Below are 14,987 nucleotides of genomic sequence, written 5' to 3' on the forward strand. Positions count from 1 at the left end.
CGGGTCTGGTTCTGCCAGTCATGAATTTTGGTCTTTGTAATCTCTCAGAAGTCAGTTTCACCGGTGAAATTGGGATGGTAAGAGCACCTGCCTTACGTGAGCCCCAGCAGGTTGATACGATACGGAAAGTGCTGAGTGCCATAGTTGCCATATAGAAAGTGCCTGGGAGAGGGGTGATTCGTGTTATCCACAGGCCTACCTGGGGGCCAGGCACACGGAAGGAACAGGAAGCCCCATTTTTCTTTTGAAGAATTTTTCTTCCATGTGCTTGTTAACTGACTAGTTAACTCGATCTATCATTTATCTTCTCTGCAATGGGTTAGTCATACTCCTCCCATTAAAACTTTTTATTTTAAATGGGGGCATGTTCAGATGATGGGGAAGCTTAGTGGTCAGGCAGTTTTCAAGCGAATACGAACTGTAATATTTGGGACCTCAGAAGCGCTTTATTTCACTGTCGGGTATCAGATCAAAAGCTGTTAGGACATTTTTTTTTTATGAGGCTCAGAAGAGTTAAGTAATTTCTACAATGTAGCAGAGCTGGTTGAGCCGGAGTCTACCTGGTGGAGCCCTCTGCAAGTTGCATCACTTCTCAGGCCTCAGCTTCCTGATGCTTAAAAAAGAGAATGTCCCTGGGGCCAGCGCTGTGGCGTAGCGGGTTAAGCCGCCACCTGCAGTGCCAGCATCCCATATGGGCACCGTTTTGAGTCCCTGCTGCTCCACTTCCAATCCAGCTCTCTGCTATGGCCTGGAAAAGCAGTAGAAGATGGCCCAAGTCCTTGGGCCCCTGCACCCACGTGGGAGACCCAGAAGAAGCTCCTGGCGCAGTTCCGGCCATTGTAGCCAACTGGAGAGTGAACCAATGGATGAAAGACCTCTCTCTATTTGCCTCTTCTTCTCTCTCTCTGTGACTAAATTTCAGATAAATAAATAAATCTTTAAAAAAAAATTCCATGTCCATGAATAAAGCTGGATATGCAAAGTCCCTGGTAACATTGCTCCTAACAGCTAAAGACCAGAAACTAAGAGTTTCCCTGTGGGACACTCACTAAATTGTTATCTCATTCTTACTGCGATACATTGTTACTGTGATCCTTTACAAAGAATGAGGTCTTTCTGTGCTAAAAAAGCAAGAGGCAGAGGAAGGAGTTTGGCCTGGTGGTTAAAACACTGGTTGGGATGCTCTAGCTCCTAACTCTGGCTTCCTGTCAGTGCAGAGCTGGTTCAAGCAAGTGGGTCCCTGACACCCATGTAGGAATCCTAGCCCAGCCCTAGCTGTTGTGGGCATTTGAGGAATGAACCAGCACATGGGAGCTATCTCTCTTTCAAATAAATAAAATGTAGTAATAGATTTAACAACAACAAAAAAAAAGTGGTGAAACAGTGCATGTAGCATAATCTCACTGGAGTTGAAAAGAAATATATGTGTATATACACATGCATAAATATGCATATGCATACACACATAAGAATATTGACTATCTCATTTACAGAACAATATAAGAATGTTAAATATGAAAATACTTTTTTAAAATTTATTTATTTATTTGAAAGGCAGAGTTGGAGAGAGAGAGAGAGACAGAGAGAGAGAGGTCTTCCATTCTTTGGTTCCCTCCCCAAATGGCCACAATAGCTGGAGTTAGGCTGATCCAGAGCCAGGAGCCAGGAGCCAGGAGCTTCTTCTAGGTCTTCCATGTGGGTACAAGGGCCCAACAACTTGGGCCATTGTCTACTGATTTCCCAGGCCATAACAGAGAGCTGGATCGAAAGTAAGGCATCTGGGACTTGAACCAGTGCCCATGCGGGATGCCGGCACTGCAGGCAGCAGCTTTACCTGCTACACCACTGCGCCAGCCCCTAAAAATACTTTTGAAAAAAATCCATACATGTGTGTCTCTGAATGCAAATAACAGTGATCTGCAAGGGTTGCAGATAAGCTACTTTGCAGCAGGAGTTCACCAAGGGGGAATCTTTGCATTCTATGTGTTTGTTTAAATATTCAAAAGCCAGTTTCCCACTATTGTAATTTTTAAGTGATAAAAATTTAAATACAGTCAGAAATGTGTTCACCAAATTGGTCTTAATTGTGCATCTTCAGTGTTCTTAACTATGATGGTGATATATTAAAGAGGGAGCCTAAAACTTCAAAAATGGAAGCTTTCTATTTTTCCTTTAGTGTCATCTGTTTTCTTCTTGTGATCATGCATGTATTGGATTTGTCAACACATTCACTAATGAAGGAGTTTTTCTTTGGAAAATACAGTGTTGATTCAAGGAAAAGCACAGTCATTTCCTTTGGGAAGGAGACTACTTTTCCTGGTATATTTTCATGCACTGTTTGAACTTAGGCATTCTTCTTGCACTCTTTTGAGTGGTTTTTCTTTTAATTCTTTTCTTCTTATAAACGCAAGTTAATGCCCTGTCAAAAATCTGTTTCTGGTCCAGCCTATTGGTGGGCTCACCTGAAGCCACTTTTAGCCTAAGTATGTGTCAAATAAATGATAGAATGAGTTCAAGGGCCAGCCCCAGCCCTAACGCCACACTTGCTATCTTGTCTCCGCAGATGACAGAAGGCAGACACTGCCAGGTGCACCTCCTGGATGACAGGAGACTGGAGCTGCTGGTTCAGGTAGGTGCTGCCCACCCGTAGACAGACCCCCCCACCCCTCTGTCTGAGCCTCGCAGTCTGTATTCAGACTGCTTGCCTCTCTGTGTCTCAAAGCTGGTAGGGTCACTTCTGAGTCAGAGCGCTTGGTCTGAACGAGTAACCGTAGGCTGGTGACATGGATTCGGAAACTCGTGGGCTCCCATCTCAGCTTTGACACTCAGTAGCTGTGTGACTCCAGGCACGTGACTCTGCTTCTCTGATCCTCTTAATGGTAAATTGGGGACCATAACACTTCCCTGCAAAGGGCGTGGTGAGATGAGAAGCCGCATCCTGCCGCTTCCCAGCTCCATGACTTTGTGCAAGTTAAACGCCCAGTTCCACCCACTGGGATCTGCCCACGAGTGCTACTCACAGAGTTCCGATTAAGCCAAGCTAGAGATGTGAGTGCCCTGTCGTCATGAAATCCATGGCATCCTAGAGTGATGATATTTTAATTGTTGAGGCTGCTATTGCTTTTCACACAACACTCTGGACCAAGAGTCTTAAGAGACTATGGAAGTCCCCACAGACAGACCACAACTACAGCTAAGCTAGAATTCTCCCATGACCAAACCTAAATTCTTCTCCCTTCTGAGGCTTGTCCCCAGTCACTAAGCTTAACTTAAATTAGAGTGAAAATAGTACAGTCAATAGTACTTTCACCAGAGTAGACCTTTTAGTTTAGGTTCCTGTCTGCTTCTTTTCTTTTTTATGTCTTTATGTCCATTTTTTTTCTCCCTCAGCAGCTAAAATGCAACCTTCAAGCCACCATAATATAGCCTAAGCTGGACTGAAGTTCAAAGGCAAACCCCCGAAGTGTCATCCTATAATCCCCCTGCCTTCCCCATCCCTTTGACACAAATCCAGTGTCAGTTGTCCCTCTGAACTTTCTGGCTGATGCTGAAACCATGCTGCTTCCCACCCAGGCAGTGCTTCCCAGAAGCTCCTAGATTCTTCTTCTAACTAGGAGCTCAGTGGTTACTACTGGGAGTGATCTGTAGAATGGGTACAATTACTCCTTTTTGAGGAATAAAAAGCTTGGGCTTTGGATTGGGACAGAAGTAGGTTCAAATATGTGCTCTTACTAAAAGTAAGATGTTTCACCTCTCTTAGCCTCAGTTGGCTTGTCTGTGGAATGGAAATAAAAAGCCTTGCCTCATGGGTTTAATGTAAGGATTCAGTGGGATCATGGATGTGAGTTCAGCACAGTAGATGGTAACCATGCTTTTTATTATGAGTGTGTGTTAGTTCCTTCTGTAGCTGTACAGCCTTGGGTCTTGCACTTCCTTCACTGGCCACCACCAAGCCAAGATATTCCTGCAACTTTTGGTAGTATTGTAGATAACCAGGCAGTAAGGCATTTCATATTCTTTGTTGGTCACTAACACCATGCTACACATGAATGAGTATTTTTTCCAAAACACCAACATACAAGGATACTGCATAAAGTTCGTAGAGGGGCAGCAGTTTAGACTCCCATGTCCCACATTTTCGTGCCAGAGTTTGAAATCTGGCTCTGGCTCCTGACTCCAGCTTCCTGCTAATGCAGACCCTGAGAGGCAGCAGTGATGACTCAGGTAGTTGGGTTTATGCTACTCACATGGGAGACCTGGATTGAGTTGCCTGATCCTGGTTCCCATCTGGCCCAGCCCTGGCCATTGTATACTACTGGGAACTAAACTAGCAGATGGGAGCTGGCTATCTTTCTCTCTATCTTTCTGCCTTTCAAATTAAAAAAAAAAGGTCATGGGAAAGTGGAATTAAAAACAAGTTAATATGGGTGTAAATTGTTTAAAATCAGTGTATAGTTTTTTTCAGAACACATGTTTCCCCTAAGCTTTGTGAAGACCCCCTCCCCATATTAGTAAGCACAGTTACCTTAGGGGAACAAAAGTAAGATATTCAGCTAAATCTTGAATATGTGAAAATGAAAATTCCTCATTGATATTTCTACTTCCATCCCTCTCCTTCCCACAACACTTAAAGAATTAGGTTAGCTTAATCTAATTAAGGGGGGATATTTAAAAATGAGCAAACTAACAAACAGAAGTTATTCTAAAGCTGTTGAGGGAAGAAGAAGATAGTAGTGAAAAAGAAAGGGAAAGGCAACCAAATTGCTTCTAATCAGATTTTATTTTGGCAGCCCAAACTTTTATCAAGAGAGTTGCTGGACCTCGTGGCTTCACACTTCAACCTGAAAGAGAAGGAGTACTTTGGAATAACATTCATTGATGACACGTAAGTGTTTTAATAGCTTTCATTCCTTAACCTTTGGCCTGGACTGCCTATTTGCCATCATTCATGATTAATGAAAAGGGGAAAATGCTCCATAGTATTAGACCATGTCTTGCTTAGGTAAAGAATTCTTAATACAAGATTTTTTCCATAGGACTGTTGCAAAGGGAGAACAAAAGGGATAGTAACTGTTTGAAGGATTCAAAATATTGTTCTCACTGTTTTGGAAATTTGTAGTAATGACTTTGTGTTTTATTTTTGATTGTAGTCTGTCTTCACATGTCACTGAGTTCATTGTGCTGCCTAATTTAACTTATTATTCATGATAGAAATACTAGGTTGTTATTCACTCACGTGTTGAAACTGAATTAATGTTTTGGTGTTAGAAACAAGAAAAAAGGCAAATGTGTTAACCACCTATACATATATGACTTAATGTGGAATGGACCCAGGTCCATTTTAGGTCACCTTTTTCATATCTATTTCTTTTACTTCCATTTTTTGTTTTGGGTAATACATGTGTTGATCAACAGTTTACTTTTTCTCTGAAATGAGGCTGTTACAGTATATTGAAATAAATGTATGAGAATTTCAAAGTCTTTGTAAGCAAATGTGTTTGGACATCCTAGCCCTTTTCTGTGCATGTGAGGGTGTGTGAGAATCTTGTGTGAGGGTGTGTGTATGTGTGAATGTGTGTCTGTAGTGTGAGGGTATGTGTGTGTGTTTCTGTGTGTGAGGGTGTGTGTGAAGGTGTGTATCTGTGTGAGGGTGTGTGAAGGGGTGTGTGTGTGTGAGGGTGTGTGTCTCTGTGTGAGGGAGTGTGTGTGTGTGTGAGGGTGTGTGTGTGTTTCTGTATGTGAGGGTGTGTGTGTGAAGGTGTGTATCTATGTGTGAGGGTGTGTGAGCATGTGTAAAGGTGTGTGAGGGTGTGTGTGTGAAGGTGTGTATCTGTGTGAGGGTGTATGTGTGTGTGTTTCTGTATGTAAGGGTGTGTGTGTGAAGGTGTGTATTTATGTGTGAGGGTGTGTGAAGGTGTGTGTGTGTGAGGGTGTATTTGTGAATGTGTGTCTCTGTGTGAGGGAGTGTGTGTGTGTGAGGGTGTGTGTGTGTTTCTGTATGTGAGGGTGTGTGTGTGAAGGTGTGTATCTATGTGTGAGGGTGTGTGAGCATGTGTAAAGGTGTGTGTGAGGGTGTGTGTGTGAAGGTGTGTATTTATGTGTGAGGGTATGTGAAGGTGTGTGTGTGTGAGGGTGTGTGTCTGTATGAGAGTATGTATCTGTTTCATGATAGTGCAATTTGCCCTCCTTGTATGTGGCTTAATACATATCAAAAGAATCCTTCCTCTTTTTGGAGATCATTTCCAAGGAGCTCCTTAAATATTCAAGAAAATGTGTTCTAGACATGAAAAATGTTGGCCAACCACCCAGCATTCTTTCCATAATGCTTCCAGTGAGTTTTTGTTCTTTAGTTTAACAGGTGTAAAATCATCTTAGGGAGGCATTCATTTGTTTGTGACACCCTGTGACTTCTGATTATTTGCTTCCTGAGTGACCGCTAAGCCTAGGGTCTCCAGAAAAGGCCAACAGGCTCACGAGGTGGGCTAGGCAAAAACCTGCTGAATTGTCAGGAAACATAGGAAAAGCTGAAAACACTGATTCTAGATTTCAGAAGTTTCCTGAATAAGGTTCAATACAGCAGAAAAAAGTACCTGGGATATCTTCGATCTCACTCAGAATCCCAGAAGTGTCTGTTCACTCAACAGGCAGTGGAGAGATCGTGCAGTCTGCCCTCTGCTGGCTGACACAGCAAATGCAGATGTCCATTGTCCAGCTGCAGCTGCAAAGCCAAACACAGTGCATGTGGGTCAGTGATTCAACAAGCACCCACACATGGCTTGAATCAGAAGTGAATGAAATAATAGCACACAGTATAGGACATAAAACCGTAACTACATAATGGCTTAGTTATATGGTATCAGCGGTGATTGCAATAAGCACTGTAATTTAGGGAGAGGTCATGTAGATTAGAGGTTAAGAGCATGAACATTGGAGTGATTTATTCATTCAATAAATATTTCTGGAGTGCCCACTAAATATCAGGCAGTGTTCTATAGGGATTCAACTGTAAGTAACACAGGCAAGGTCTCTGCACATAGCTTATTTTGCGCTGGTGCAGTGTAGCTAAACAAGCAAATAGAAAAGTGAGAAAATGCCAGAAATTCTGAGTGCTCTGAAGAACATAGAATAAGCCACGATGGTGAAAAATAGCTGGGGCACTGTTTTAGACAGGGTGGGCCAGGAGAGCTTCTGGGAGGTAATGCGCAGTGGAAGGTAAGAACTAGCTGTGAACAGGTTTGGAGAGACATTCCCAATAAAAGCCAGTGAAAAGATCCTGGGATGGGGTTGAGATCCACTTTTGTGGCATGTTTTTTAAGACACAAAAATATAAAAGCTGGGGCCGGCACTGTGGCTTAGTGGGTAAAGCCTCTGCATGCAGTGCCAGCATCCCATGTGGGTGCCCCTTCGAGTCCCAACTGCTCCTCTTCCGATCCAGCTCTCTGCTATGGCCTGGGAAAGCAGTAGAAGATGGCCCAAGTGCTTAGGCACCTGCACCGGTGTAGGAGACCTGGAAGAAGCTCCTGGCTTCTAATCAGCTCAACTCCAACCGTTGCGGCCATTTGGGGAGTGAACCAGAGTATGGAAGACTCTCTCTGTCTTCTCTCTGCCTCTGCCTCTCTGTAGCTCTGCCTTTCAAATAAGTAACTACATCAGTGTGGCTGTAGTATAGAGAAAGTTAGAGGGAAAGAGATCCAGGATAAGAGTTGGAATGGAGGCTGCAGACAGAATCTTGGTAGCTGTGTGGTCTCAGGTTAGTTTTTTAACATCTCCTACACTCACGTTTTCTCAGTTGTAGCATGGACACAATACCCATATAGTAAGTACTACATAAGGCTACCAAATAGCGTAGTGGAATTACACACTATTAAGTCAGGTGGGATCTGTGGAGCCCATCCTATGATCACTGGTCACGGCAGTGAGAGAGTGCTCAGAAGGAGGCTTCACACCAGGTGGGAAACCGAAGTCAGAACTGGCACGGGCAGGTAGATGTCAGAGGAGAAGGGCCGTCATTCTAGACCCTGAACTCTATGGGCAGCTGCAGGGACGCTTGATGAGCATGGTACATCCATCTGCCCCAGTGACAACACTGGTCTGCGGTGGGGTAAGGCCAGTGCGGGACGGGATCACAGGTGACCTTGGGAAACCTGGTGATGGGGCAGGCACCCCCAGGGCACAGAAGGAGAGCACAGTGGAGGTGGGAGAGAGGCCCGGCCGCATAGAAGGCTTCCGGGAACTCTATGAGCTCAGCTTAGCGTCAACCCCACGATGGCGCCGGCGCCCAAGGCTGGCCCTGATTCCGGAAGGCGTCTGCAGACCACAGGGAACACGGGAACGACTGCGCTGCTCCCCGTCCACCCTGGGATCTTATTTTTTTTTTTTTTTTTTTCTTTCTCAAAGCCCCTGGGTGAGGACAAGGGCTCGCACAAGCCTGAGCGCCTCCAGTCACGGCTCCTCCGCCCCTGCCAGGGACTGCAGGGTCTGTTTCTGAGTTACGACCGGTTCAGGAAGATGCCGTCTGGCCCTCGCTGTGTTTATTTTCGGAAGAAGTTATGAGCTGCAGGGAGGGGGGAGATGGGCCACTCCCACCTTTCTGGGGCAGGCCTGGAAAATTGCTTACGTCTCAGGGTGTCTCCCTGGAATGTCTTGGTCTCAAGCCTGGTTCTTGTCTTTGTCTGGTGAATATTTTTGGAAAGTCCGCTCCTTCAGCACTCCCTCCCCTCCCCCGCCCCTGTGAAACCACAGAGCCGGATCCCTCCCAGGGTGAGTCTGAGCCGCTGTTTTCCAGCCTGGATGCCTTGGCCTTGGGGCCTTTGGTGAGCTGCTTCAGACAAGAGTCAGGCTGAGCCGAAGGGGGCGTTTTATCAATGAAAATAGCTGCCCTAGCGCACAGACCAAGACGTGGGAAAATAGACTGTAGCGATGGTACGCAATGGACACACTACTGGGCACGTCAGAGGGCCGGGCGGGGAGCGCCTGGGGCGACCCTGGCGGCCCTGAGTTCTGTGTGCAGCGTGGAGCTCCGACCCCTAGAGGGCAGTCACGGCCCTCCCCGGGCCGCAGCCCCAAGCTTGTCCGTAATGGTTGCCTTCTCCCATTTCATTGTTTTTCATCCCCATGTTTGAAGGGCTTTGCTGAGTAAGCTTCGTTTGAGTAGAAACAACAGGCTTTACAGCACAGCTGTGACCTGTGACACTGTCCCTTGGGATGGGCCTGGCATGATAGGCTCCCCGCTGATACCATTCCAGCCGGCAAGGAAACTTGTGTTACAGCCGCTCTGCCCAGGCTGGTACGGAGAGAGGACTGTCTTCTGAAGGCGTTGATCACGTCTATTATATCAGATCCATTGAGAAAAGCAGGTTGTAAGCCATAGGTAATGTGGGTTATATGGCCCAGTGGAAGAATTATGAGTTATTTTCACTTTTTTTATTATAAATTTGTCCTGTTGTGAGATTACCCATAGACTTTTAAAATCCAATTTATAATATATATTTTTAAAAATAGTTTACAGGCCGGCGCCGTGGCTCAATAGGCTAATCCTCCACCTTGCGGCGCCGGCACACCGGGTTCTAGTCCCGGTCGGGGCGCCGGATTCTGTCCCAGTTGCCCCTCTTCCAGGCCAGCTCTCTGCTATGGCCAGGGAGTGCAGTGGAGGATGGCCCAGGTGCTTGGGCCCTGCACCCGCATGGGAGACCAGGAAAAGCACCTGGTTCCTGGCTCCTGCCATTGGATCAGCGCGGTGCGCCGGCTGCAGCGGCGGCCATTGGAGGGTGAACCAACGGCAAAGGAAGACCTTTCTCTCTCTGTCTCTCTCTCTTACTGTCCACTCTGCCTGTCAAAAAAAAAAAAAATAGTTTACATATTCTTGAGAATCTTCTTAGAGAAGTATTTAATAGCACAGTTGAGGTTAGTCCTACTGGATTCCCTCCCCACTCAGATTGCAATTTTTTCCATAGGGCCCGCCGATGTTAATCATTTGCTCTCTTTCTAGAACTACATCTGAAACCATTCGCGGCCGGCGCCACGGCTCAATAGGCTAATCCTCCACCTTGCAGGGCCGGGACACCGGGTTCTAGTCCAGGTCGGGGCGCCAGATTCTGTCCTGGTTGCCTCTCTTCCAGGCCAGCTCTCTGCTGTGGCCCGGGAGTGCAGTGGAGGATGGCCCAGGTACTTGGGCCCTGCACCCCAAGGGAGACCAGGATAAGTACCTGGCTCCTGCCTTCGGATAGGCGCGGTGGATAGGCGCGGTGCACCGGCAGCAGCGCGGCAGCCATTGGAGGGTGAACCAATGGCAAAAGGAAGACCTTTCTCTCTGTCTCTCTCTCACTGTCCACTCTGCCTGTCAAAAAAAAAAAAAAAAATTCGCCTCTGTGGTTCACATAATTGATTTATGCTGGATTTGTTATTATACAACTAGCTTCATTCATGGTTAGACATCAGCCCATGCAAATTCTCATAAATACATGTTATGCTTTCTAAAATATGCCACATCTTTCCTGCATAAAAGCCTAAAGGACAATTCTAAATTTGTCTCATTTTCTGTGAGGAAACTTTTGAAACCTGGTATTATACAGTATTATATATTTTAAGCCACATATGTAAACATCTCTGAGATTGAGTTCTGTCTTAAAATCAATAATAGCCTAATTGGATTAAATGCAGCTTAAAAAGTTTTTATTTCAGCCCCTTATCTCCATTTTTCTACGTTTACACACAAAGGCAGTTGTTCTAAGGAGCACTCCTTATGTTACTTACATCAGCTTATTTATCTTTATAATATTCCTCCATGGAAAGCTGGGCACAGTTTCTAGAAGGCATTTCTTGTATATATATGGAAACAAGGACATACTTCTTCCAGTGTGAGAACTGGCAATGACAGAGACCAAGCCAAAAGTCATCATGAAAGCTGACTGGAGGCCAGTGTTAGGGTGTAGCCGGTAAAGCCATTGCCTGAAATGCCAGCATGCCCACGGGCACCAGTTCTTTTCCGTGCTGCTCCATTTCCAATCCAGCTCCCTGCTAATGGCCTGGGAAAAGCAGTGGAAGATGGCCCGAGCATTTGGGTCCCTGCCATCCATGTGGGACACCCAGATGAAGCTCCTGGTTTCCTAATTCGGCCTGCCCTGACCCGGCCATTGCAGCCATATGGGGAGTGAACTAGCAGATGGAAGACCTCTCTCTCTCTCTCTCTCTCTCTCTCTCTCTGTCCCTTCCTCTCTGTCTGTAACTCTGACTTTCAACTAAATAAATAAATCTTAAAGAAAAAAAAAACTGATTTAACCCCCTAGTTTTATTTTTCCTTTAAGGACTGTCCTGGGTTCACATCCAAGCTCTGCCATTTTCCTTGCAGATTTGTACAAAGTGGTTTGGTTGACAAGAGCAGTTTCTCAAAAGACAGCAGTTATTATTACTATTAGTATTGATGCCTACTTTTTTCATCTACTTATAAAGAATGCCTTATAAGTTTTCCTGATTTTTGTTTTTAAATTATTTTTTCAAGACCAACATATGTTGAAAGAATACCGGTCCAGTGTAGATTTTTTTGTGAGTGGACACCACCCCCCACCACTATCAACATGTTCTTGAGTCTTTTCTGAGCAAGTGAAATGAGGTCTGTACATCCAGGAATTTACAGTCTAAAACAGATGGACTAGTTGGCCAACCTTGGGAAAGTCTGGTAAACAATCCACAGTGTTATCAATCGTTTTTATCCCTCAGAGGTGAAAATCTAGACAAGACTGTTTATACCCATGAACTTGATGAGGTTCTTAAGTAAATAAACACATGCTTAGTACAAGTCCATGAGATGTACACAGAAATAGCACCCAGATAGTGTGGCTCAGAGGATTAAGCTGCCACTGGGGACTCCTGCCTCCCGTATCAGCATGCCAGAGTTCAAGTCCCAGCTACTCCTGCTTACAATCCAGATCCTTGCTAATGTGCCTGGGAAACAACAGATGATGTCTCAAGTGCTTGAGTTCCTGCTACCTATGGCAGACCCCGATGGAGTTCCTGGCTCCTGGCTTTTGCCTGCAGCCATTTGGGGAGTGAACTAGTGGATGGAAGGGGTGTGTGTGTGTGTGTGTGTGTGTGACTCCACTTTTCAAATAAATAAATTTTTTTTTTTCAAAAGCTGTTGTGGTTTTGTTGTCTGTGTTTCATTTTGTTAACCCAAAAGCTTCCCTATTTTTGACTATATAAAAATTTCATATGTAATAATAATTTAAGATTAATAATTAAAATTTAAATGTTATGTTTCATATCAGAATTGTTTTTAGTATATACATGTACATATATGTATTTTTAATTAAAAGAACAGTAGTATACTATACTTGTTTTTTTTAAGACTTATTTACTTTATTTGAAAGGCAGAGTTACACAGTGAAAAAAGGAGAGGCAGAGAGAGAGAGAGGTCCTCCATCTGCTAGTTCACTCCCCAGTTGGCCTCAATGGCTGGAGCTGTGCTGATTCAAAGCCAGGAGCCAGGAGCTTCCTCTGGATCTCCTATGTGGGTGCAGCGGGCCCAAGCACTTGGGCCATCTTCTGCTGCTTTCCCAGGCCATAACAGAGAGCTGGATTGGAAGCCAGGACTTGATCCAGTGCCCATGTGGGATGCCAGCACTGCAGGTGGCAGCTTTATCCACTGCGCCACAGCACCAGCCCCAGTATACTATACTTGTACTTAGTTTATTATGCCTTGCTTTTTTCTTTAATACTGTATCTTGGGAATTATTCAAATTAAGATTGTAAAGGGCTTTGAAGCCTATCTTATGGCTGCATTGTATTTCCTTTTTTTTTTAAAGATTTATTTATTTATTTGAAAGGCAGAATTACAGAGAGGCAGAGAGAGAGAAAGAGAAAGAGAGAGAGAGAGAGAGAGAGAGAGAGAGAGAGAGAGTTAGTTCTTCCATCTGCTTGTTCACTCCCCAGATGGCCACAACAGCTGGGGCTGCGCCAATCCAAAACCAGGAGCCAGGAGTTTCTTCCAGGTCTCCCACGTGGGTGCAGGGGTCCAAGGACTTGGGCCATCTTCCACTGCTTTCCTAGGCCATAGCAGAGAGCTGGATAGGAAGTGGAGCAGCCAGGACTCCAACCAGTGCCCATATAGCAAGCTGGCACTCCAGGCGGCGGCTTTACCTGCTACACCACAGCCTCAGCCCCAGGCTGCATGGTACTTCACTGCACAGTTTTTAAATATCTTTTAAAATACCCTGTTGGACATTTAGGTTATTTATAGCATTTTGCTATCACAAACAATGCTCCAGTGAGTGATTTTATGTAGAGGTCATTTTATGTGTACAAGTGTATGTCAGTGAAGATGCTGGTTAGGAGGCAGGTGCTTTTGTAGTTTTGAAAGATGTGGCTAAATTGGTCTCATGGGCAGGTGTAGTACAAGGTTATACTCCTACCATCGGCATATGAGCGTACCTGTTTCCCCACAGCTCTGCCAGCCCTGTGTTATTGAACTTCTCTGTCTTTGTCTTTAATCCTGTGCTTTGCTTTGCTCTCACAGAGGTCAGCAGAACTGGCTCCAGTTAGATCACCGAGTTCTTGATCATGATTTGCCCAAGAAACCAGGCCCCACCCTTCTGTACTTTGCTGTGAGGTACGTAACCATGCATACTCCCAACATCCTCCATCCTTTTGTTTGTTGTTGTGGCTTTTCAAAAAAATGTTTTTGTGATCAGAGATAGAGAATAAAAAGGAAAGATCTATCAAAACATTGATATGCGCATAGCAAGTATCCTGACCTAATCATCTCACATTGTATACATGTATTAAAAATTGCACAGTGTACTACACTATAAATTTGTATAGTTATGTTTCAATTAAAATTATTTTTAAGTATTAAAATTAAAAACCTAAAAACATTTAACTATGTGAAAAGGCTTCTGTGCTGTCTTGGTCTGGGACCCAGCAGCTGCAGCACCTGTGAAGAGCTGATTTTTCTGTAGATGGATGGGAGATGCGCTTTCTTTTCCTTTATTCCTCAAGCCTCTTAGATCAATTTAATGCTGAAAAATATCGGTAATATATTTTAATATTAAACCTGTTTCTCATTCAACACACTTTTCAGCTTCTTATCACTTGAAATATAACGAACGTTTGCTATTACATTTCACCAGGAATAATGTGTTTTAGAGCCTCGGAAATAATTGAATTTTATGCAGTTGTATGCCTTAATTTGAATAGAAGGTAAAAGGCAAAGAATTGCTCAGGAAAGAATTATCTTAACAGCACAGCGATCTGAATTCTGTTTGCCTGCAGAGAGACTGCTGGAAATAATACAAGGAGTCCTTAACTTGTTTTCTGAGCTCTGTGTGAGCAAGTCACTTCACCGTGACCTGAATGGAGGCATTTAACTAAATCAGTGATTTCTCAAGGCTGGCCCATCATAGAAATATTAGTATTCACAATCTGAAATGTTAAAAGTAACACCCTTGTTCTTCTGCCTAGTTTAAGACACAGTAAACTATGAACTGATACTGGCCTGCTCTCCACACAATCCCAAATTTGATGAAAAACTTCATGGTGAAATTTGTTTTTCTAGTCTGAAACTAAAGATGGTAAAATAAGCTAAGGCAATAAGTATCTCATAAATTGAATTTATTTTCATAGAAGTAATTACCCTGAGTAATGTTCCTATATTCTGAGATCATGTTAATTCTGGGATGATGAAAATGTGTACTTTGTTTTATACTCTGATAGTAGAAGCTTCCTGTTTTCCATTTTGGAGTTTTTTTGTGTTTTTTTAACTAGGAGTACCTGGCAAAATCATATTGAATTTCAAAACACCTTTTTAAAAATTGATTTATTGGGGCCGGCGCTGTGGCGTGTAAAGCCTCCACCTGCAGTGCCGGCATCCTTTATGGCTGCTCAAATTCCGATCCAGCTCTCTGCCATGGCCTGGGAAAGCTGTAGAAGATGGCCCAAATCCTTGGACCTCTGCACCCACATGGAAGACCCGGTGGAATCTCCTTGCTCCTGGC

General features: G+C 44.4%; 1 protein-coding gene and 1 long non-coding RNA gene across 10 annotated transcripts in view; one reads left to right on the forward strand and one right to left on the reverse strand.

Annotated features, from left to right (window-relative positions):
- FRMD4B (FERM domain containing 4B) overlaps window positions 1–14,987 on the forward strand; it is a 366,145-nt gene that overhangs the window by 223,916 nt on the left and 127,242 nt on the right. For all 9 annotated transcript variants that reach the window (XM_089305914.1, XM_051851478.3, XM_089305911.1 and 6 more), the window contains 3 exons: window positions 2,564–2,629; window positions 4,791–4,885; window positions 13,511–13,603. In XM_089305914.1, the coding sequence (XP_089162040.1) occupies window positions 2,564–2,629; window positions 4,791–4,885; window positions 13,511–13,603 (254 nt within the window). The remainder of the gene's footprint in view (window positions 1–2,563; window positions 2,630–4,790; window positions 4,886–13,510; window positions 13,604–14,987) is intronic.
- LOC149124310 (uncharacterized) overlaps window positions 4,762–14,987 on the reverse strand; it is a 101,994-nt gene continuing 91,768 nt past the window's right edge. The window contains exons 3-4 of the long non-coding RNA XR_016214652.1: window positions 6,591–6,718; window positions 4,762–4,841 (exon numbers count right to left, since the gene is read on the reverse strand). This is a non-coding gene — a long non-coding RNA (uncharacterized LOC149124310). The remainder of the gene's footprint in view (window positions 4,842–6,590; window positions 6,719–14,987) is intronic.

Source organism: Oryctolagus cuniculus, chromosome 10 (genome assembly GCF_051225735.1).
Source record: "Oryctolagus cuniculus isolate XC-2025 breed Fujian yellow rabbit chromosome 10, ASM5122573v1, whole genome shotgun sequence".
NCBI classification, from domain to species: domain Eukaryota; kingdom Metazoa; phylum Chordata; class Mammalia; order Lagomorpha; family Leporidae; genus Oryctolagus; species Oryctolagus cuniculus.